The sequence below is a fragment of the Suncus etruscus genome, chromosome 15 (genome assembly GCF_024139225.1).
Source record: "Suncus etruscus isolate mSunEtr1 chromosome 15, mSunEtr1.pri.cur, whole genome shotgun sequence".
Lineage (NCBI taxonomy): Eukaryota > Metazoa > Chordata > Mammalia > Eulipotyphla > Soricidae > Suncus > Suncus etruscus.
In genome coordinates, this window is record NC_064862.1 from 68,499,990 (window position 1) to 68,524,461 (window position 24,472).

The window sequence follows — 24,472 nt, forward strand, 5'->3', positions numbered from 1 at the left end:
TGTCCTTTATATCCCACATTCAATGAATCATCCATCTTGTCAACTTCTCCATATGACCATCACATTTTTCTCTGCTCCTGTAATTTCTGGTGGTTTCCAAAGCAACAAGAGTTAAATTTTCTCAAGTTCATATTTAACAAGTTTATGCCTCTGAGTCAAGCCTTGAGGGATACACCATTTTACCCAAATAGGCAAAACTGTTTCATATTTCAACACATCAAATAAACAATTAATTAGCATGTAGTCCAGAAATTTAACTTCTGGACATATAACTCACAAATGTAAACAAACACAGTAGCTATGAGTCCACCTGTGTTCACAATGACCAAAAGATGGAAGCCAGGCAAGCAGCAGCCAATGATTAAACATACGTGGAGTAGACATTTGTTGCCTATAACTCAGTCTCAAAAGGGAAGATGGTGCTGTTCATGCAATAGCATTGGTGAACCTTAAAGACATATACAAGTCGCGCTCCATTGGACCTTTTATAGGAATCACAGCTGTGTCTTCCAGGGACTAGGCAGTTAGTTTTGAAATAGAAATGAGTTTAAAAAAAAGATCTGGAGAAGGTGGTGGTGGTGTTAAGCAATGCAATGATGGAATATAATGCTACTCAACAGTGGGTAAAGTAGCAAATTCTATTTTTCATATATTTTGCTATGATAAAAAAAAAAGTTAGTCATGCTCTTCATCATGGCTGACTTTCTGGACTAATCCTCTGACCCCAGGTACTGTTGCATTGCCCTCCACCTTCTCTCCCCACCCATAACCCTTCAACATTATTCCTCCATTTTTTCTCCTTCTATTCTAGTACCCTACACCTTCCTCTCCCACCATTTCTGCCTGCCACTCCTGCCAAGACCTCAGAAAAGCTCCATATACAGCCTTCAGGTCAAGCTTTACCCCCAAGGTTTGGGATCCATAAGGGCCAGACTTTCCGCATCTCTCTCTCTCTCTCTCTCTCTCTCTCTCTCTCTCTCTCTCTCTCTCTCTCTCTCTCTCTCTCTCTCTCTCTCTTTATCCTGATCCTAGCCTCTTGCTTACCTAGAAAACTTTATTTTATTCTAAAAAATTTCAATTAAGTCTTTCTGTTAATTTTGTTTAATAAGTTGCTTTTGAAATTGCATTGCCTTATAATGCTATGTAAACTTTAGGTGTACTACATGGTAATACAACCTTTGTAAACAAGATCCGAATTAACACTAAAATTCTAGTTTCCATTCATTACCATTCAGTTTCTCTTTCTTTACTATTCGCCTACCCCAAATACACAGACATACACATATGCGCACATGTATATGCATGCACATACACAGAGCTCCTTCCCTTCAATGAATACCACCACTCATCTTTTCTGTACCTAGGAATTTGGCTTTTAAGGCTTGGAATGATAATCTCATAGTACTCAGGGGTTACTCCAGGCTCTGTATTTGGGGATCACTTTCAGTGAGTAGTCAGATACCAAGTGATACTGGAGAATCTATGTGTGCTACATGCAAAGCATGTGCTCAGCCCATGAGCTATTTCATGCCCTGACTTTGATTTTGTTTGCTTTTCCTTATTTCTTTATCTTCCACAGAAAAGTGAAATCATAGTTGATTTGTCTTTCTCTGCTGACTAATGAGTATCATAATGCCCTTAAGGAAGGCCCATCTGTGTTGTCACTGTATAATAACAGTGTACAGGATTTTTTTGTTGTTGTTGATAACTGAGGTATTGTCTTGTTGAGCCACATATCTATTAATCATCTGGTATTTAGGTTGCTTCCAGATGATGGCCCTTGTAAAAAAAATTGTGTAGTAAACATAGGGGTGCACCTTTCCATATTAAACACCGGTATTCATGTTCCTTGGATCAAGACATTTGAGACTCAGGTTTCTGCCTAGTTTCCAGAAAGTCTCCTAGAACCAATTCTCCTTCTCTCCCCTATGGACTTCCAGGCCTTTTCTGTTTAGTCTGAGTCAAACAGCTCTTTTGCTGACTTCTGAAAACAGGACTGAAACCTTACTTCTTATTTTAATATTGTTTTTCTATATATTTTATTTAAACACCTTTATTACATACATGATTGTGTTTGGGTTTCAGTCATGTAAAGAACACCACCCATCACCAGTGCAACATTCCCATCACCAATGTCCCAAATCTCCCTCCTCCCCACCCAACCCCCGCTTGTACTCTAGACAGGCTATCTATTTCCCTCATACATTCTCATTATTAGGATAGATCAAAATGTGGTTATTTCTCTAACTAAACTCATCTCTGTTTGTGGTGAGCTTCATGAGGTGAGCTGTAACTTCCAGCCCTTCTCTCTTTTGTGTCTGAAAATTATTATTGCAAGAATGTCTTTCATTTTTCTTAAAACTCATAGATGAGTGAGACCACTCTGTGTTTTTCTCTCTCTCTCTGACTTATTTCACTCACCATAATAGATTCCATATTCATCAATGTATAGGAAAATTTCATGACTTCATCTCTCCTGACAGCTGCATAATATTCCATTGTGTATATGTGCCACAGTTTCTTTAGCCATTCGTCTATTGAAGGGCATGTTGGTTGTTTCCAGAGTCTTGCTATGGTAAATAGTGCTGCAATGAATATAGGTGTAAGGAAGGGATTTTTGTATTGTATTTTTGTGTTCCTGGGGTATATTCCTAGGAGTGTTATAGCTGGGTCGTATGGGAGCTCGATTTTCAGTTTTTGGAGGAATCTCCATATCGCTTTCCATAAAGGTTGAACTAGACGGCATTCCCACCAGCAGTGGATAAGAGTTCCTTTCTCTCCACATCCCCGCCAACACTGTTTGTTCTCATTCTTTGTAATGTGTACCAATCTCTGTGGTGTGAGGTGGTACCTCATAGTTGTTTTGATTTGCATCTCCCTGATGATTAGTGATGTGGAGCATTTTTTCATGTGTTTTTTGGCCATTTGTATTTCTTCTTTGTCGAAGTGTCTATCCATTTCTTCTCCCCATTTTTTGATGGGATTAGATGTTTTTTTCTTGTAAAGTTCTGTCAGTGCCTTGTATATTTTGGAGATTAGCCCCTTATCTGATGGGTACTGGGTAAATAGTTCTTCCACTCAGTGGGTGGCTCTTGTATCCTGGGTGCTATTTCCTTTGAGGTGCAGAAGCTTCTCAGCTTAATATATTCCCATCCGTTAATCTCTGTTTTCACTTGCTTGGCGAGTGCAGTTTCCTCCTTGAATATGCCTGTAGTCTCAATGTTCTGCAGTGTTTTGCCTACATGTTGTTCTATATATTTTATGGTTTCAGGTCTGATATCGAGGTCTTTAATCCATTTGGATTTAACTTTCATACATGATGTTAGATGGGGGTCTAAGTTCAATTTTTTGCAAGTGGCTAGCCAGTTGTGCCAACACCACTTGTTCAAGAGGCTTTCTTTGGTCCATTTAGGATTTCTTGCTCGTTTATCAAAAATTAGGTGATTGTATGTCTGTCTGGGGAACATTCTCTGAGTATTCAAGCCTATTCCACTTATCGGAGGGCCTGTCTTTATTCCAATACCATGCTGTTTCGATAACTATTGCTTTGTAGTAAAGCTTAAAGTTGGAGAAAGTAATTCCTCCCATATTCTTTTTCCCAATGATTGCTTTAGCTATTTTAGGGTGTTTATTGTTCCAAATGAATTTCAAAAGTGCCTGATCTACTTCTTTGAAGAATTTCACGGGTATCTTTAGAGGGATCACATTAAATCTGTATAATGCCTTGGGGAGTATTGCCATTTTGATGATGTTAATCCTGCCAATCCATGAGCAGGGTATGTGTTTCCATTTCTGCGTGTCCTCTCTTATTTCTTGGAGCAGAGTTTTATAGTTTTCTTTGTATAGGTCCTTCACATTTTTAGTCAAGTTGATTCCAAGATATTTGAGTTTGTGTGGCACTATTGTGAATGGGGTTGTTTTCTTAATGTCCATTTCTTCCTTATTACTATTGGTGTATAGAAAGGCCATTGATTTTTGTGTGTTAATTTTGTAGCCTGCCACCTTGCTATATGAGTCTATTTTTTCTAGATGCTTTTTGGTAGAGTCTTTAGGGTTTTCTAAGTAGAGTATCATGTCATCTGCAAACAGTGAGAGCTTGACTTCTTCCTTTCCTATCTGGATTCCCTTGATATATTTTTCTTGCCTAATCGCTATAACGAGTACTTCCAGTGCTATGTTGAATAGGAGTGGTGAGAGAGGACAGCCTTGTCTTGTGCCAGAATTTAGAGGGAAGGCTTTTAGTTTTTCTCCATTGAGGATAATATTTGCCACTGTCTTGTGGTAGATGGCCTTAACTATATTGAGAAAGGATCCTTTCATTCCCATCTTGCTGAGAGTTTTCATCAAGAATGGATGTTGGACCTTATCAAATGCTTTCTCTGCATCTATTGATATGATTATGTGATTTTTATTTTTCTTGTTTTTGATGTTGTGTATTATGTTGATAGATTTATAGATGTTAAACCATCCTTGCATTCCTAGGTTGAAACCTATTTGATCGTAGTGAATGATCTTCTTAATGAGGCATTGAATCCTATTTGCCAGGATTTTGTTGAGGATCTTTGCATCTGTATTCATCAGCGATATTGGTCTGTAATTTTCTTTTTTCATAGTAACTCTGTCTGGTTTAGGTATTAAGGTGATTTTGGCTTCATAAAAGCTATTTGGAAGTGTTCCCGTTTTTTCAATTTCATGAAAGAGTCTTGCCAGGATTGGTAGTAGTTCCTCTTAGAAAGTTTGAAAGAATTTATTAGTGAATCCATCTGGGCCTGAGCTTTTGTTTTTGGGCAGACATTTGATTACCGTTTTAATTTCATCAATAGTGATGGGGGTGTTTAGATATGCTACATCCTCTTCATTCAATCGTGGAAGATTATAAGAGTCCAAGAATTTATCCATTTCTTCCAGGTTCCCATTTTTAGTGGCATAGAATTTCTCAAAGTAGTTTCTGATTACCCTTTGAATCTCTGTCATATCAGTAGTGATCTGTCCTTTTTCATTCCTAATACGAGTTATCAAGTTTCTCTCTCTCTCTTTCTTTGTTAGTTTTGCCAGTGGTCTATCAATCTTGTTTATTTTTTCAAAGAACCAACTTCTGCTTTTGTTGATCTTTCAGATTGTTTCTTGGGTTTCCACTTCGTTGATTTTTGCTCTCAAGTTTGTTATTTCCTTCTGTCTCCCTATTTTTGGGTCCTTCTGTTGAGCACTTCTAATTCTGTGAGCTGTGTCATTAATCTATTCAGGTATGCCAATTCTTCTTTCCTGATGTGTGCTTTCAAAGCTATAAATTTTCCTCTCGGTACTGCTTTTGCTGTGTCCCATAAGTTCTGATAGTTTGTGTCTTTATTATCATTTGTTTCCAGGAGTTTTGATTTTCTCTTTGATTTTATCTCAGACCCACTGGTTATTCAGCATGAGGCTGTTTATCTTCCAGCTGTTAAAGTTTTTCTTCTGTGTCCCTTTGGAATGCACATATAATTTCAGGGCCTTGTGGTCAGTGAAGGTAGCCTGTAAAATTTATATCCTCTTGATATTATGGAGGTATGTTTCATGTGCCAGCATGTAGTCTATCCTGGAGAATGTCCCATGTACATTGGAAAAAATATTTATCCAGGTTTCTGGGGATGGAGTGTTATACATATCTACTAGACCTCTTTCTTCCATTTCTCTTCTCAGGTCTAATATATTCTTGTTGGGTTTCAGTCTGGTTGACCTATCCTGTGTTGACAAAACCATGTTGAGGTCACACTGAAACTTTACTTTTTTCTCTTTGTGCAATGGATGGACAGAAAGTCAAACGACCAATTAGTATTGTTGTTATTTATTACTGCTATTCTGTAACTGTATGCTATTAATTATTATTATAAAAAATTTACCTTTTCTTAGGGTTTGGAGGCCAAACCCACTAGTACTCAGAGATTAATTATTTCTGGCTCTGTGCTCAAGGATTATTCTTGGAGGTACTCAAGTGGTGTATATAGTGAGACAAATTGAACCCAGATTGGCTGTGCATCATATAAGCTCCTTACCTACTGTACTATCTCTCCAACTGGCTATTATTATTTTTAATGAGGAAAATAAATCTTTTAATAGTAAACACTAACCTCAGTTTAACGTTATTGTAGGTAAGAACAGTTTATGGGGACTGACTTCTATAACAGACTTAGTCTTTGACAAATCAAGACCCAACATAATATGTAGATCATAGAGTCCATAATAGTTATAATTAATAAATATAATTGTGTGTCAAACTGACCCTGAAGATATTGTTTCATAGTGTTAAAATTCTTGGGTGATTAAAAACAGATATGTAAGTCAGACTCTTTAATATGGGAACACAATAAATGAACAAACAGTAGATTTTGACTAAAGAAAAAATAAATAGCAAGATAAATACAAAATGGGATAGAAGAGGACCCAAGAGAAACCTTAAATTGCAGAACTACTGGCCATAGTTATATGCTCCAGAAAAAAAAAAAGTCAAAAAGCTAAGTGAACTGGTACTCATATAGGAAGTTCTGGCTGGTAATGGACTCATATTATTTTATACTAATTTATTCCGAAGTTGTAAAAGGCAATATGGAAAGTATATGAACTTCTTAATTACTTTGCTCACATGCTGGTTTCCTGGAAACTGAATCAAAGAAAGATGATGGATTTCTAGAATTTGCATCTCATCTTTTCTGTCAATTCCCTGAATTGTTTCCTGGATAATTCTTTTCATTGAATCCTGAAGTATCAAATTCTCAACCGGCTAAAGTTCTTTTAGGCCTCTAGTCCTTTAGAGGGATTCTAGGAAATAGACACTCAAATTCTCTAGATCTGTGATTTATCACTCTTTATCTCAGCATGTATAATAATTATACTTTCTCTTCACTCCCACCAGCCATGTTGCCATCTCCCCCTTCTCCACTGCTCCCACCATATTTTGGGGCCAGATACAGGGATTGACATTCTGGCCTAACCCTGAGGGTATCTCAAGATTCACATGCACAGTTGGTATGTTTCATGAAGCAGAAAACACCCACCTTACAAATCTCCCCCATCCCTTACAAGAACACAATTTGATTGTCAAAAATCAGGGACTTACTTAAAGTAAGGTGACAAGTGACAAGGAAAACAGAGAAAGAAATGGCTTAGAATCTCTCTTAAAATGCTATTTTGGGATTCATTCTTGACTAGATCAGATTATAGAAATTCCAGCCTTCATGACGAGTAAAGGTTTGTTTTCTCTCTCAAATTCACTGCCCTTTATGGGTTGGCACCACGCTGTATGTTTCTAAGGACCCAGGATATAGAAACACCCCCCTTGGGGGAAGAAAAGAAATGGCAGAAATCACACACTTCCCTGGACTTTTATGTCACTGTTCCTCATTTCGCCAGTCAAAGTTTAATGCCTGTGAAAAGGGACATAATTCTCTCTCAAGGAGAGGAAAACAACTGAAAACAATAAAATCTGTTATAGCCTACATTCTTGCTCACAAATATTTATTTCTGTCCCAAGGGAGAAGCACAAAAATCCCACCTAATAACAAAATCAATAACACAGATTTAGCATTTGTATGATCTTCCTGTCTCCTCTTGATCTGGAGGCCTGTGAGCTAAAAAGACAAGAGGCCCTACCCTTTTGGATACACTCAGAGCATTTGGATGAAGGGGTGGAGGGGTGGAGCTCACCTCCCAAAATTTTCATCTGAAAACTGTAAATGAGAGATTCAGAATAATCCAAGGATCAGAGTAATTCTGTGCTCCCTTCAGTCAGTTGATCTGCAGTTGATCTTGATTTCATGGTAAGGTTCAAAGCCTGATACCCATATGCCCCATCCTTGCTCATATTCTAGACAAGATGAGCATATGGGAAAATTTGCCAAGCATGGGGCATGTGTAATAGTCCTCTACAAAAGGTTGGGAGCTCAGACTTCATTTGAAGTTTGAGCCCAAGGATAGATCATTATGAGATGTAATCATTTGAATGTTATCAAATCTTTCAGTCCCAACTATTGTTGCTTGGACGGATTACTTTTCTCAAAAGCTTTATTATATTCTTATCTCTTGATTTTTAAGGGGGTTATGTTAATAACTGCATTCACAACTATTTCAGAAACATAATTGTATCTATACTAAATAGCCTGATTCTTGGAGAGTCACCTAACATGTTCAGAGGTTTTTAACAAGGGACAATTTGATTTGTTTTAAGAGGCCTCTATTATTATTTACTGTATCTCTCAATTTTATATTTTTTCTAGTAGAGTCAAAAGACAACTACATTTTCCAGCTCTGCAAGACCAGGAATTCCAGTTTATCTTTTGGTGGTGTGTGGGGAGAGATAAGGAGATTGTTGGGCAAGTTTTACATCTTTTACTCTCTTTCCAATTCCTATAGTTGATCTTTATTTCTGGTTTTCAAACTAACCAATTATTTCCAGATCTCATCTCTTTCATGACAAGATGCAGCCAGCAAATGCTTCCCTCCCCCCAAACATTTTGTTTTTGTTAGAGTGTGGTTTAGGTCATACTTGGCACTGCTCAAGAGCTTACTCCTGACACTGAGTTTAAATATCACTCCTGGTAGGGCTCAGGTACCAGAGATGGAATCCAGGTCAGCCACATGCAAAGAAAGCACTCTACCCACTGTACCGTCTCTCTGGCCTGCTTTTCCCAAATGTTTTATCTCAAGTCACAGATTTTTTTTCATCTCAGATATCTAGGCAGTACTGTGGCAAATGTGTTGCCCTGTGGCCTTTGCAACCTCCAGGACCAGTATACTTACTTCCCCTGCCAGGTCCAGTTTGCTGTATTATTTGTTTGTTTGTTTGTTTTGAGTCACACCTGGAAGTACCCAGGAGTTACACCTGGCTCTATGCTCAGAAATCGCTCCTGGCAGGCTCGGGGGACCATATGGGATGCCTGGATTAGAACTACTGTTCTTCTGCATGCAAGGCAAATGCCCTACCTCCATGCTATCTCTTCAGCCCCAGTTTGCTATATTTTAGAATCTTCTTAATAGTAGCCCTCATTTCAGTAGTGTTGACTTAAACCAAGCTACAATGCAAGAGAAAGTCAAGTCTTTGTGGATATAATATCAAAGACATTTGTCACCCTCTCTCTGCTTCCTTTATGGAATAGCAACAAAGTCTCTCCTTTATCTTACTTCGAGACCCAAGAAGAAAGAACAGGCCCTACATTTCAGGGAGGGGGAGGCATACCATTCTTAGGCAGAGGGAGAACACAGCGGAGCTAGGTGCAAATCTTGAAATTTAGTTAGATGTGGCATATGTGATTTGTACCCAGATTTCATTGACTAAGAAAGTGACACTCACCCACCGGGTAGGAATGCATCAGGCAAATAGTATATCTCCTACAAGAGGAGAGAGTGGGGGCTGCACCCCTCCCCTGCCAGGTCCTTCTGCACAAACATGAAACTAAGTCCCTTTAGAACAAATTCTTCACTTGAAGCCAAAAAGGGGGTGCTGGCTTCTTGTAAAGGTGTGAATTGCAAAGACATGCATTTTGTCTGAAGTTTGACACAACTCCAAGCACATGAGGTGTGGAGGGTGACAGCAGATGGCTGAATGAGTTGGAAACCAAACGAGCAGGCAGCCTTTTTCTCTCTGGAGGTTCTTCTGAGGGGGATGTAGAAAGCCCTGCGAGCTCACAGCAGGTGAGAAGATGAACTGCTCAGCTGCCATCCTACAAAGCTGGGCCAGTCCCAGAGCAGCATCTTCCATGTGGGGATGTGCCCCACGCTGAATGTCTTTCACACATACAGTGTTGGCCTCATACCCTCTCTGCCCTCCTTGTCTCCATAGTTTGACATGCAAAGGATAACTCTGGAAGAACTGAAGCACATCCTCTACCATGCCTTCCGGGACCACTTAACAATGAAGGACATCGAGAACATCATCATCAATGAGGAGGAGAGCCTGAATGAGACCTCGGGGAACTGCCAGACGGAGTTTGAGGGAGGTAGGTCTCCCATTCCCTCTGTCTCTGCTCCTCCATGGGTCACTGTGAAAAGAAAATGGGGATGGAAAGCTGAATCTTCCTTTCTTGTACAGAAACCAGAACTCATGGCTGACATCAAGGGGAATTTCCATTAAGATTCTTGTTTCTTTTTCCCACCAACTCTGCATTTTTGCCCCTTCCTGACCTCACCTATTCTATTGGGATTCTGAGGTCTGGGCAAGTGGAGTGTTCTGACATGTTGTAGAGTAATGGGGGTGGTGGTGGTGGTGGTGGTCTTGGCTTTTTGATCATGTTCAGTGAGCCTAACTGTTGAGCATGGGCAAGGCAGGCATTTTCCCTGAGTGTTTCTCCTCCATAATAAAAAGTTAGGGGCTAGGGACAGAACTCCAAGATAGTAAAGCCCTTTTCTTAGTAAAGGCCTTGCTTAGTAAAGCCCTAGATTTTATCCCTGGCAACACCGAACAAGTAAAATTACACCTACTTCCTAGGGTCCTTAGACATAGAACCTTCCTGAATGCATGGACCAAAGAGCCCTGCTGATGACATCTGACTCATGCTCAGAAGAAACTCCGCTTCCACTTGAATGCTAAGGAGACCCATGGAAGAGATTGTTTTTGGGCTCATGACAGAGATCTTTAAATAATTCAGCTTACTGTATCCCCTCATAAGTAGAGAGTTCCAGGAAAGCTAAATGATAATTGCCCACTCTCTAGCACTCTCCAAATGTGAAGATCAGAGCTGCAGCTCAGGGGGTTGGGGAAGATTTAATTACATCCAGACTTCCTAGCAGGCTGCACCTGCTTGTATCTTGTATCTTCTAATACCTTCTCTAAGGCTGAGAGTTCTTTTTATTTATTTATTTATTTATTTATTTATTTAGTTTTTGGGTCACTCCCGGCAGTGGTCAGGGGTTACTTCTGGCTTTGTGCTCAGAAATCGCTCCTGGCAAGCTCAGGGGACCATATGGGATGCTGGGATTCGAACCACCTACTTCTGCATGAAAGGCAAATGCCTTACCTCCATGCTATCTCTCCTGCCCTAGGCTCATAAAGAAATAGTACAGTGGATAAGGCATTTGACTTGCACACAGACAACCTAGATTTATTCTCTAGTACCACATATGGTTCCCCAGACTCATGCAGGAGTGATCTCTCAGTGAAGAGCCAGGAACAATTCCTGACTGTGACTCAAACACCACCACTCTCCATCACCCCCAGTTTAAAAAAAAATGCTTCAAGTAACAAAGAAAACCCAGTGGTGGTCAGAAGCCTCTTGGTCTCTTGAGACTGGGCCAAGACTTCAGTATTGAAATTGAAACCATACAGAACCCACAAGGTATGAAAGTTAGGGATGAACACAGAAACCACCACCACCACCACTCACTCACCTTGTTTCTCCATCTGTATGCTAAGAAGGTCCCAGCATTCCATGACAGGATGTCCCTGACAGCTGGTAAGACTAGTTCCCACAAAGAGGGTCTTTTCTGGTCAGTTTCATTCAGAGAAATGCCACATGTCTTAGTAACTGGAAAGAGGTAGTGCTGCCCTGGGAAGTGCCCTGAGCTCCAAACATCTTCTGTTCCTCAAAAGCTTGTATCTTTGCAGAAGTTTCTGATTTCTGCCTGATTTCCATGCAAACTGGCCATGTGTTTCCATCTCATACAACACAGGTAGCATCGGCCCTTCAGAGAATAATTGATAAGTCCCAGATACAGGGCGAACTGCTTTAAAACTCATGAGCTTATATCATATGAGAAACCATCATTTGTATTTAGCACAGTATTTTTTAATTGCTTCTGTTTCCTGGAGTATATAAGCCTATTACATGTCTTTGAGGCAGAGGGACTTATTTTTGGTTTGGTTTTGAGACACCAGGTCCATGCAGTTTGGACCTCAACTTGCTAGTTGTGAGGGAGTTATAGGGGAATTCTGATTTCAGACATGGTCTACTTGGCCATGTGAAGCTTTCACATCTATGATTGTTTCTAGACCTCAATGGGTGGATTTGAGGCAAGGTAGTGATTCTCAGACGGACCTTGGGGCTGGGCTGCAGGTATGTGAGCTTCCCTTGGCCTCTACCATCATACTTGCTGCCAGACATGCCTGCTGCCTACATACAGTGTAGTATCTTGCACCTCCATTTTTTCCAAAGTTAGATGCACCCCAGAATTACTTCTGAATTGCTCCTCTCAGCCCTATGGGTGCTTAAGTCCCCAATACATCAGCTCCTCCACATCCTCCCCTGCCCCTTGGTCCCTTTGCATGGTCTCCTGCCCACCTGTTCAACTGTGCAGTCAGTGGCATTTCAGCCTTTGCCACATGTCAACATCTGCCATTCAGACTCAACACAATCAGATTCAGGTATGGATGTGCATGAGCAGCCTCCTACCAAGAGACCAGAACTTTATAAGAGTTTTCCAAAATTCCAACTGATGAAAGGGATGGGATTGTGGGGCAAACCCAAGTCTCACTCAGGTTTCTGACCTTGCCACACATGCCCCAAACACTTCCCTAAACCCCTGTGAGAGCTTTATTGCAGCGTACACACAAATTGTGTGATGTTGGTGTACTCTTGGGTGTGATCCCTACCCACACACCTGTGCAAATTCTCTCCTGTCTCAGATGTGGTCCCCCTCACACACCTGAACAGATTTTCTACTCTCTGGCTAGCCCAAGCCCCGAAACTCCTGATACACTTGTTTTCCAATGAAGAAATCAGCAATAAATAAAATTCAAAGGTTTAAAACACCTTGTCCCTCTAAAAATGAAGGAATATGTCCCTGTCTGAGCAGGGGAAAAGTAAAAAGCTCTGGACTTTAGGGCATTTTTGAGCTTTGGCTGAGAGCAAGAGTTGCCTGTAAGACATCAGTGATGATCTTAAAGTACTGGTTAGACATGTCACTTTCAAAAACCTGCCTGACCCATCTTCAAAGGTTTTAGCATCTAACCACTACACAAAGAACAACCATTATTCCTTCCACTTTAGTGACTACAAAAGAACAGAGACTCAGGAATTGGAAGAGGAGATAAGTTTGGGGTTTCTCTTCCTTTTGGTTTTTATTTTTCTGTTGGGTTTAGGGTAGACATGTACAAAACCTCTGTTGCATTCTGACCTGCCTTCCCATGTGGCTAGCAGGCTATGTGACCATAAACAAGCAGCTTCATCCTATAATGATGAAAGGCAGGGAGACCCAAGCATCCAGGCCACCTGCAAGGGCCTGTGCTACCTACACTACTGCCACCACTTGTGCTACCTCATTAGGACTCTCCCTGGTCAGCTCAGATGTAATAGTCCCCTTTTCTTGGATGCCAAGAGGGGCCTTCTACAGAAACCCTGTGAAGAAAGATCAAAGTCAAGATAAGCTCTAGGGTCTGCAGCACCTTTTTCTCACTTACTCTGGGAAACTCATTCAGCATGAGCTGCACACATATGCAAGCATGATGAGCATGAGGTCATGGGTCCCATGGAATTATGGCTCCCTGCTTACCTAGGAGCTAGTAGCTTCTCAGCTTTCAATTCACTGAGAACAGTTGGCTAAAGTTAGGACTTTCAGGAACTCCTCATCCATATATTCAGCTAAATAATTCCCAAAGTACTTAGATATAAGCTAAAAATATCTGTGTTCTGATTATTAGAAAAGTAATCAGGTCAGGAACTGGAGAAATATTCTCAATAGACTAGGAGCATGTTTTCATGCAGGAAGCCCAGGTTCAATTCTCAGCACCATATGGTTCCCTGACCACAACACAGAGTGACCCCCAAGTATAGAGCTGGAAGTAACTCCAAAGCAATGCAAGGTATGATCCAAAATACCAAAATCATCCAAATTTTAAAAATGAAAAATTATCAACACCAAATAAGTTAAACCCAAGCTTAGGTAAATCCTCACTGTCTCATTCACTTTTGCTGCTGCCTGAGAGCTGAAGACATGCTACTTCTATGGCTTCTTATTGTTGCTGGATATTTGATGTTAGAAGAACATGAGTTCAAAGTCTCTGGGAGACAAATGTACATTTTATTATCAGGTTCCAGCTGTTGAGTGCTGTGGAATTAAGTGGTTCATAATATGGCCACTAGGAATTCTATTAGGTGTGGTGGGGCCTGTCACCCAGGAGTGACAGGAGATGAGGGGCTATATAGAGCATGCCTGTGAGTTGGGAGTTTACTAACACTTTATATTGTTGGCACGAGGGAAGGACATGAGAGATGAGTTCTGTGATCCCTTAAGTTCAGATGAGGAAACTGAGTCACACTGGTGAGGATGATTTGTCCAAAATCAAAGTAAGGACAGTAGCTGGTCCAACCTGGTACATGCCCTATATCTCTTCTCAGTCTTTAGCTTGTCCTCATGACTATTTGCTCACTGTCCACAGAATTGTTATGTATGTGGATGCTGAGTGGATGTGTGATAAGATCTCTCTTTGGTCCCTTGCAGAATAATCTCATAAGTGTTACTCTTAAGTGGGTACCCCCTTTAGACTTCTTCAGACAGTCCAACACAGACCTGGGAACACGTCAGAACCAGCAACCAGGGAATAAATTTTTTCTGTGAATGATTCAGCCAAGCTGCAATATCCCACTGAAAAAAGCAAACTCACAAAGACAGTCAAACATAGTGAGAGGGGACACAGGCGCACTAGCATGGCACAGATATAGCAGGGAACCTGCTCCATGTTATAGTGCTGATCTTGAATATGTGAGACCCTGGGTTCAGTCCTGAGTGCTGCTAATAAAGCAAGAGGTTGGAGTTCAATGAAAGGTCAGGAATAATTTTCAACCAAATCCAGCATAGCCATTTCTGTGGTCACACAGAAATGTGCATAGGTCACAGCAGACTTATGCAAGTGCCACATATCTGGAAAGGTCTGATATATCATTACATCTTCTGCACCTCACCCCACTGTCCACTTGCCCCAACTGAACCTTTCCTGAGATCAAACCTGCCCTCCTCGGACAAGTAGGAAGTGAAGGTGTCTCTGAGCTCAAGGAACTAAGTGGGATAATTTTGCAACGTAATTCAGGGCTTCAGACAAATAGATTTTCTCAGGGCCTGGGAGATAGTACAGGTCTGTAATGCCTTGAACATACCTGACTTTGGCTGGATCTCCATAACCTGACTTCCTTCCACCCCAAAGCATCACTAGGGCTAGCACTGGAAGGCTGGAAGCCTTGAGCATCACTGGGGGAACCCCAGTGGTCCTATGCCACTTACAGGAAAGATTCCTAGAGTTACAATTAAGGGATGAAGGAAGCCAAAGGACTCCTGGAGAGCATTGTCTGGGTTAAGAATTAAGGCCTGTCATTTCTGGGTTTGGTGTTAGAATATGTGAGAATATAAAGGGAGGCAGCTGTGTATATGCCTCCTCCCCACTAAACTCATGAATGTGCCCAAGATACTTATAGGTTAGACCCACCATGCCCAGTGGGGCTGGCCCCCACTATAATGTTCATCTTTTTTCAGTTTAGGCCTCACTTTCTTAGAAACTTAACTGCAGCCTGAGACTACAATGGCAGTGGACCACAGGGATCTCCTAACAGCATAATTTACAGTGATGGCCAAGCCACTTGGGAAATAGTCCCAGCAATCCACAGAGTCGGAAGTGGGGACTGTAAGGATGACCTGTTTCCAGTGCTGGACATGAGTTGGAAACTTGAATGCTCCCTGGATTTGAGTATGGATTAAGATTTATGTGACCTCAAGAACAAACCATTAGCTCTTGAGGCACTTTCTGCCCCTTATCTCTCCCCTCAGCCTGCTTTGAAGGATTTTTTAGATCAAAGTGGCAGCTGCTCTTAGGGGATAATCCTGTGGCCTGTAACCTTGTTTTCTGACTGTCCTTCACCAAAAGGTCTTCAGCAGAATTTCCCCCCTCAGCCCAATCACACACTGGTTCTTTCCCTTAAGCCATCATCAGCTCTCAGGACAGAAGAAAGAGATTGCCTTCGCTGAACAGTTTCCTGCTGGGAAACTGTGCAGAATAAATGAGCCAGCTGTCTTCTGAAGTGTTCGACAGGGACTACCAGCTCCTCCTCTCCTTGCCCTCCCTTCCCTCCTCTCAAAACTGTGTCCTCATAGGTGCCTCCTACTGGGAAGGTGCAGCTTCACCCTCCCAGACAGGTATTAAATACAGCATCCCTCTGCTGGGTGGAGAGAACACTTGTTTTGTTTTTGCACTTGGTTTTCCAGAGGTTAAAGGTTTGGACAGGATGGAAGTGCAATGTTCAGAGTAAGGCATAAAATTCCAGATAAAATGAAAATGCTAGTGATTGGTGATGCTATCTCGATCCTTGTCAAGAGAGAGGTAAATGTACATTTGAAGTAGCAGGGGACAGAACATTGATCTATTCAGGGATATGTAGTGACTCCCAACATCCTGACTAACAGAGGAAAATGCATTTGAACCTTCAGATCCTGAAGCAGGAGTGAGTGGAAATGCAAGCTAAGAAATAACGGCCATGCTGGTTGTCTGACTGGACTTGGCCTGGCCTAGTTATTAGAAGTGTTCTGGCTTAGATGGTGTCCCTTAGGGGCTGGGTTACAAGAGGTCATGGGGATGAGCTGCAAGTCTCATCAGATGGAAAAGGCAAAGGCTGACTTGGACTTTCAGGGCAGATCTGATTTCTGTGTCCAAAGTTTTATTCCGCAAATAATAATGGCAAGAAAAATACCATATGTATGTTACCACAACTTTCTCCCTTTTTTTAGGCATAGGAATTAAATACAGGGCATCACACATGCCACCAAAGTAACATTCTCATGTCATGAAGAATTTTTTTGGATCTCCATCCAGGGCAGAACCTGTGGTTCCTAGAGCTGACAAACTGCCTTCAGTCACTCAGGAGAGCAAAGCCCTGATGTGACTAAAACCACCAAGCACCTCAAGAGTCTGAGCTGCATGGATTCTGGAATTTCTGGAGGATCCTGCCATTTGGTTTCTAGATGCCCTTGATCATTGAATAGGTTCTTTAAAAACACATGGACTGAAACTGAACTAATAATACAGTGCACTTGCTTTGCATGCAGTTGACCCATGTTTAATTCCCAACATCCCATATGGTCTTCTAAACCCTGCCAGAAGTGATTCCTAAGTTCAGAGACAGGAGTATTAATTAGCATCACCAGTTGTGACCCCCCCAAACTAAAAGAATTTTTTTTAAACACAAGGACCCTACCTTTTTCTTTCATTTATTTCTCTTGGAAAGAGTCTGGGAATAGTTTGAAAGGAGGCTGCTTTTCTTTCTTTTGCCCCTTTGCTCTCTGGCCTAGAGAAAAACCACTTTACCTCAGTGGGGGAGGGTACCTGCATAGCAGAAGGAACTCCTTTTCAGACAATGGGGTGATCTCAACATGAATCTGCCTGGCATGAGTTTTAACATCTGACTTGACCTTCCTAGGTCCCTACTCAGCATCCCAACAGCTTAAACTCTGGGGTTCCCTCCCCCCAGCCCCAGCCAGAACTATTGAATTAAAACTAAGTATGTGGGGACATGGATTTCCTCATCCTTAGAGAACCTGGGAAAACACATCTTCCTGCCTATGCCCCAAAACTCATGTCAAGGTCAAGAATTGGCATTTGTCCCTCTGTTATTGGTTTCAGAACTGCCCCACACCTGCTCCAAACACTGGATTTCATCTAAGTGGTGAACTGTAGGCAAAAATCATGGAGAATATGAGACAAAGGTGGAAGTACAGACACCCCTAGGAAAAAGTCCTATAATCCCTCAGTGGACAGCTCTTCTTTTCCATTGCTAGTGTTTCTTGTCCTTGCTACTATCCTACCAATGTTCCAGATTAGACCTCCAATGGCAGTTCATACATGGATCTGACAAAAAAAGACACAAAGCCTCACCCACTTAAGGCAAGATAATCCCAGAGAGAACTTGGGGTGTGAGACCCAGGGCAGGGCATTATGCTTTCTTCTTCTGTCTGGTCCTGCTCATGAGCCCGTGTCCCAGTCCCTTCTTGAGTTTTAGCATGTATCAGTCTCAATCCACATCACAGCCCATCCTGGAGTTCCTGACTCAGCAGTCATGGGTTGGGGCTGCCACCAAACCTACCTTTCAGTAAGCTCTTAGTGATGGGGGCAGTGTCTCCCACTCTGGAATCCTGGAAGTATGATCAGAGTAAGTGTAAGACCATGTCCAGACACCACCATCAGCAGCATCCTAGAATGGCTTCCAGGAAAAGCAAGTTAGCTGCAGCTGAATCCTTGAACCCTTCCACCCAGTGCTATTCAGTTCTGTAGCACACAGCAGTGCCTGTGGGGACGTCTGCCGACACTGCACTGGGCAACCACTCTCAGAAGTCTGTGGGTGGGTGGTTAGAACAATAGTGGGGTGTGTATGGACACTTGCTTCACATGCAGCCAGCCTGGTTTGATCCATGGCATCCCAAATGGTCCCCCAAGCACTTCCAGGAGTAATTCCTGAGTGCAGAGCCAGGAGTGACTCCTGATCATAACTGGGTGAATCCAAATAAGTCTTTATAACTTGGAGAATGTTACTTTGGTGTATGTCTACCCCACATGTGTGATGCCCTGGAGTAATTTCTGAGTGCAGAGCCAGGAATGACTCCTGATCATCACTGGGTGAACCCAAAAAAAATTCTTCATGACATGAGAATGTTACTTTGGTGGCATGTATTTGATGATGCCCTGTATTTAATTCCTATGCTTAAAAAAATGGAGAAGTTGTGGTAACTTACAAATGGTACTTTTCTTGCCATCATTATTAGCATCACCCTAATTATCATTTTATCTGGAATTTCATGCCTTACTCTGAACATTTAACTTGGAATATTTTTTACTTACATAAATTTTACCCTCTTGTAGTGTAAAAAGTAAACCTTATGCTTTTAAACTTTATGGCTATTGGAGTTGTTTATGACTATTTTAAACTTTAATTGACTATGGAAGTTGGAGAAGCAAGTGGCCTTCTGGACCAGGCAGCAAAAAGGGAGTGAAGGGGGCTGGAGATCAGACAGGACTCAAAGAGGACCCCCCCCCCCGTCCCCTCTACTCATATGCCCACATTTGCACCCCCATTTTGGCCAGGCCCTTTCAGAGTGACTGTTAAAGGTTGCATTCCTGGAGAGGCTGAACTGCAGTCAGCTTTGGGGTCACATGTAGATTCGGGGTGTGGGTTCAAGCAATGGTGACTCCTTTCAGGTCTTGCTGTCTTTATTAATGACACCTTTTGGATTTAATGAATCTTCAGCAGCTTTCGGCCTAGGTGTCCAGATCTTATCTCACTGTCATCTCTCTCCCTCTCCTTGCCCTGTCTCCACCTCTAGTGCATTCCCAAAAACAGAACCGACAGACTTGCGTGCGGAAGAGCCTCATCTGCGCCTTTGCCATGGCCTTCATCATTAGCGTCATGCTGATCGCGGCCAACCAGATCCTGCGGAGCGGCATGGAGTAGCAGCGGCTCCTGCCTTCCCTCCCCGCATGTGCATGCCGCGGGCAGACTCTTCCTCCACCGACGCAGAGAAGGACCCTGCGCACTTGGCACCGCTCAGCCCCAACCCCAAGGGCGCGGGGCGACCGGTGTTACAAATTCACTTCATCTCCTTGGCAGGGACACCAAAGGGCTGTCTTCGATGCTTTACTGGTTTCGTTTCCTAATGCAATAATAGCCAGGAGTTGGCAGGAGCTCCACCCTCCCGGCCTCACCCTCTGCACAAACTGCATCTCCTCTGGGGAACTCCAGCAGCCACTTAGGGCTGGTGGGTGGGAGCGAGGCTGACCACATAGCCATCCCCCTACCAGGCTTGTTCTCAGCTGGAGACACCCCACTTGGCCCACCAGGGAAACCTCAGTTCCCTGGGGCTAACCTCCCGTCTGCTTCCTAAGAGGGGGCTTGCCCACCTTCCCTTTTCCCACCACTGGAGACCCCCCGCAAAGGTGTGAGGAGAAGGTCCCCAGATTGGGGTACAGCGCTTCACTTCCGTTCCAACTGCCCTTTCCTCGAGCCTCCAGGAGCCTGGTAGGGGCTCTCGGTTTCCATCAGCACTTGGCTTTCTGATCCCAGAGCCCACCGCGCACCAGCATTTGGAAGCTGCGGAGCTTCCCCCCTAGCTTTGCTGCCTGGGCTGCCTGCAAGATTCGGCACCTGCCAGGCACTCTGCGGCCCAGAAACCAGAACCCTGGCTTCCCAGCGCCTCTCGGTCTCCCCTCTGCTGCCTCCCGCCTGAGCTGCTCCTCCAGCACATCCCCTGCCTCTTTGGGCTGGGGAGAATGAGGTGACCTGGGGCTGAGAGGAGATGGCACCGGGACCACTTTCATCCCTGGTGACCCAACCAACGGAGCCCCATCTCAGGGCCAGAGACCTGTAGAAGTTAAGGTCCTTCTTCCACTTCTTCCCTACTCTCATTTCAAAGTTGGCTTAGCTAGTCTTCCCCAGACCCGAGGAGAAATGCCATCCGAAGTGGAAAGGTGGACAGATCCTCTGACTGAACTTTACGTAACATCTTCTGGGTTCAGGGCCTGCACAAACTCCTTATTCCGAGAGAAACAAATAAAAGACTTGCACATGCTCACTCAACAGGACAGGGCCTTGCCTCAGGCCGTTTCTGCCGGAAAGAGAAAAGAATCCAACAGTCATTTTCAACACCACACCAAGCCTGTCACACCTTCCCTTGCCCCAGCTCCCATATCAAACCCAACTATTAATTCAAGCTTGCGTAGTCTGGTTAGCCTAGATTCTCTAGATGTAATATTTTCTTTTATAATTTTCTAAGCTCAGGTCTTTATTTTTTGGAATGGACTTGTCTTGCTCCTCTGTCTCTGGATTGCAATCTAAAGCTATGTGCTCCTGCCTTCCCCTTTCTTCCAATCCCAAGGCCCCAGAGTCTTCCCTCCCTTAGAGCAGCAGCCAGCCGGGTCGGTATTGCTACTGACGCCCCCTGCCCGCCCATCTCAGCCTCCTCCCGACTGCCTTCATAGACTCAGAGCAGCTGAGGCTTCAATTGCGGGTTCTCTTCCAATTCACCTCTCCAAGCACTTCAGCTACAGCCTGGGAGGAGCTGTAGGAAGGTCCCCACGTGGGAGAACGCCAAGAGCGTTCGTGATGAGCACAAGTAAAACTAGGGTTTGAGCCATAGTCCAAGGAGTGAGCCCAGAGGGTTCAATGTCCCCCATTTAAAGTCCCTGGTGTCCTTCCATGCCACAGAAGCTGGCGCCTGCCTAGCCCTCACCCCAGCCCCCCACTCTTCCCCTCTCCTTAGCCTAATTGACTGTCCCTCAGGACAAGAGCCCCAAACATACCCAAAGGCAGAAGACAAACTGATTTGATGTCTCCCTGGGCCTTTCTGACCTCCCTCTCTCTCAATGGGAGCTGGGGAGGGCTCCCCAGAGCCCCCAGGGAGGAGGGTGCAAGGCTCTAAAGTGGCCATGTCCAGGCACAAGTGAGGCAGAAAGTGGCCCTCTATGCAAGCTGTCTTTCTGGAGATTGGGACTAGTGAGACTTTATTAAGCACCACAGCCAGGGTGCTTGCTTTGTATACAGCCCACTCAGGTTTCATCCCAGAGTCCAATGTGGTCCTCTGAGTCCTGAGTTGAGAGCCAGAAGTAAACCCTGAGGACTTTCAGCAGTAGTTCAAAAATAGAAAAAAGAATGAGTGGGGCCGGCAAGCTGGCGCTAGAGGTAAGGTGTCTGCCTTGCCTTGAAAGCGCTAGCCAAGGAAAGGACCACGGTTCGATCCCCCAGTGTCCCATATTGTCCCCCCAAGCCAGGGGCAATTTCTGAGTGCTTAGCCAGGAGTAACCCCTGAGCATCAAACGGGTGTGGCCCCCCCCCAAAAAAAAAACAAAAAAAGAAAAAAGAAAAAAATGAGGAAGGAAGGAAGGAAGGAAGGAAGGAAGGAAGGAAGGAAGGAAGGAAGGAAGGAAGGAAGGAAGGAAGGAAGGAAGGAAGGAAGGAAGGAAGGAAGGAAGGAAGGAAGGAAGGAAATGAGCCACAACACAGGGCTGGCTTCGGTTGAAGCATAATTCTGGAGAGACACCTCCAATTGTGTCCCCTTAAATAGAACCCTTTCCCTTTGCACCATGATTGGAAAGCAAGCCTTTGACTCCCAGATTGTAGCCAGTCTAAGCTGGGGGCGCATCCTGCAAAGACAAGAAGCAATAGCAGAAGCTCCTCCAACAAGCTAGCAGTTACCCTCCTGTCACAATTGTGGCACCCCAGAACTGAAATGATGTATACAGTTCAGAACTGGGGATATTAAACCTTGGGGCCTAAAAAGCCTGCCACATTGTCCACTCATTGGATGTGGCCATGCCACATTCTTGGCCAGATGACTTCAGATGCAACTTCTCTGGCCCTTCCCCAGGCCTGTCCCCACAACAACTCTCCAAGCTCTCCCCTGTCAACATATTATCATCCACATTCTAGGACTAGTGAAGCTCAGGCCAGACTGCATGGTCAGGTCCTCCATGCCCACAGAATCAGGGCTTCTGCAGGCACAGAGGAAGAAACCAGTTCCTGCTCTGTCCTCTGGCTAGTTGATTCAGGAGACCATAGTAGTGGCTGAATGGCTGGCCAGTCACACACTTGATTCACTCTGTAAAAAAAAAGATAAGCAAAGACCTTTCACTTGGGAGAGGAAGGGAGCCAATTCTTATTCTCGTGGCTTCAAAGCAGCTGGCACCCCTTACTCTAGAGACAGGATAGAGCCCCCAAGCAGGACGAAGCATGAGAACTGTTAGGAGTAGCTTCCAGAATGTGCATGGATCCCACATGACCGACCTGTAAAAAAGACAAGGAAAAAAAAAAAGAAATCTCCATGGCAACCCTCACATTCCACCCTGAGTTTGCCATGGTACACGAAAATAGGGAACATTTTCTTCAAGAATACTGGGGCTCAGCCAAATTGCACGCTGATGCATCCATATCCTTAGACCTCGTGGTCTTTTTGCCTTTTCTCCAGTGTCCTTCCATTTGCTTAGGAGGCAGAGGTACCTGTAAGCCAGGTAGTGTCCCCCACAATTGGCCTACAGTCCCCCCTCCTAATGCCAAAAGTAAGATCCCCACAGTCCCCAATCTGGGTGAAGAAGCAGACATGTCATCTGGAAGGTAAACACTAGTTTAAGCCTTGACCTTTAGAAGTCTTCTCTCCTATGGAGAAACATTCTCATCGGCCTGAGGTTGGCACGTGGTGTCAGCAAGCCCAGTGGCTTCTAAGCATTGTTCACCAAGGAAAGATGGATCCAAAGGCTTCTCTCTTGACACCAGTACCTGTCTCAAATTTCACAGGACAGATGCTCTACTGTCTTGTGGACCTGATAGGAAAGACGAACAATTGACAGTTATGGCCTTCCCAGCCAAAGTGTGGTGCCTGGAGAAGAGGAGAGGGAAATGTTTGTTTCATTCGAAGTGCTTCTCTAGGCTTCAGCTCCCTCTTGAGTCGTAAATCAAATAACACTTTGCTCTTGGCCTTCAGGGACCACTTGTGAGTAGGAGCAGAGTTAGCAGAGGTGGGAGGTGCACACACCCTAGTGGTGGCCTGACCAGGTGGGCAAATGCCGAGGGGAGGTGGCATTTTGCTCTTGCTTTTCTTCCTGCTCCTTCCCTGTGCTCTGCTCCTCTAAGTGAAGGCCCCCAGCTAGAGCAATCACTTTAAAGCCCTTGTTTCTGTAGACCGCTGCCCATCCTGCTGTCCTTTCACTCTCCTGAAATAGTGAGGGAACCTCTCTCAGCAAGAAAGGTTCTGTCCTATAATCTCACAATGATGTCTAGATATGGAGCTGAAGTTTCTAGCCTGGTATAGGCTGGCTAGGTGACAGGGTGCTTCAGAGCTGCATTTCCAGGAAAATCTGGGTCCACAGTGGTGTCCCACCAGGCCTTTCTCATTGGCCTCTTCAGTTTTACCCTTGAGGCTGGGAACTAATATCCGAAAGGCCTTGCTCTAGTCTCCCAGAAGGGTGAAACCCATCAGGAATAGAAAAGAAATATGATTCATCAGCTGAGGTTTTCGTCTTGATTGAAAGTGATGGCAAAATAGCAGTGGCTCCAACTGTCTCTCCCAGACTGGGTCTCCATGACAATTGAAATGTCAGAGCTGTTTGGCTTCACTTCATACTGGCTTTGACTTAGTCACTCAGGGGATTGTCCCCAGCCTTGGGGCCTTGCTAGAAATATTTGGTTTGAAGGAATAAGGTCAAGTCTGCACACATCACTCTCCTGTGTGCTTGGCTCATGCATATGTGCTTCTTCCCAACTCTGGTTTCCCTACCGTGTATCTGTTCGAGTCCCTCTATATCTATCTGATCTCCAGGAATCATTAATTATAATACTAGTGCTTACAGTGTCTTCAGAGTAAAATTTGCTTGGTTAATTTGTCTTGACACGTTGCCTCAAAGAATCAGGTTTTGCCAGCCCCACAAAGACAGTTCCCTGAAACCGAAAAGCCTTGCCTGGCTTTCAAGCCTGGTCTCAAGAGGCTCATCAGCTGAGCATCCTTCAACCCAGGTGGGAATAACCCTCATTCACCTCTTTTCCACAAGCATGGA

The 24,472-nt window shown here is 43.8% G+C and overlaps 1 protein-coding gene across 5 annotated transcripts in view; it reads left to right on the forward strand.

Moving 5' to 3' along the window:
• CALN1 (calneuron 1) overlaps nucleotides 1-19,832 on the forward strand; it is a 524,903-nt gene extending 505,071 nt beyond the window's left edge. For all 5 annotated transcript variants that reach the window (XM_049789559.1, XM_049789555.1, XM_049789558.1 and 2 more), the window contains 2 exons: nucleotides 9,809-9,965; nucleotides 19,258-19,832. In XM_049789559.1, coding sequence (XP_049645516.1) covers nucleotides 9,809-9,965; nucleotides 19,258-19,385 — 285 coding nt within the window. In that variant the 3' untranslated portion in view covers nucleotides 19,386-19,832. The remainder of the gene's footprint in view (nucleotides 1-9,808; nucleotides 9,966-19,257) is intronic.
• Nucleotides 19,833-24,472: the final 4,640 nt, after the last annotated feature.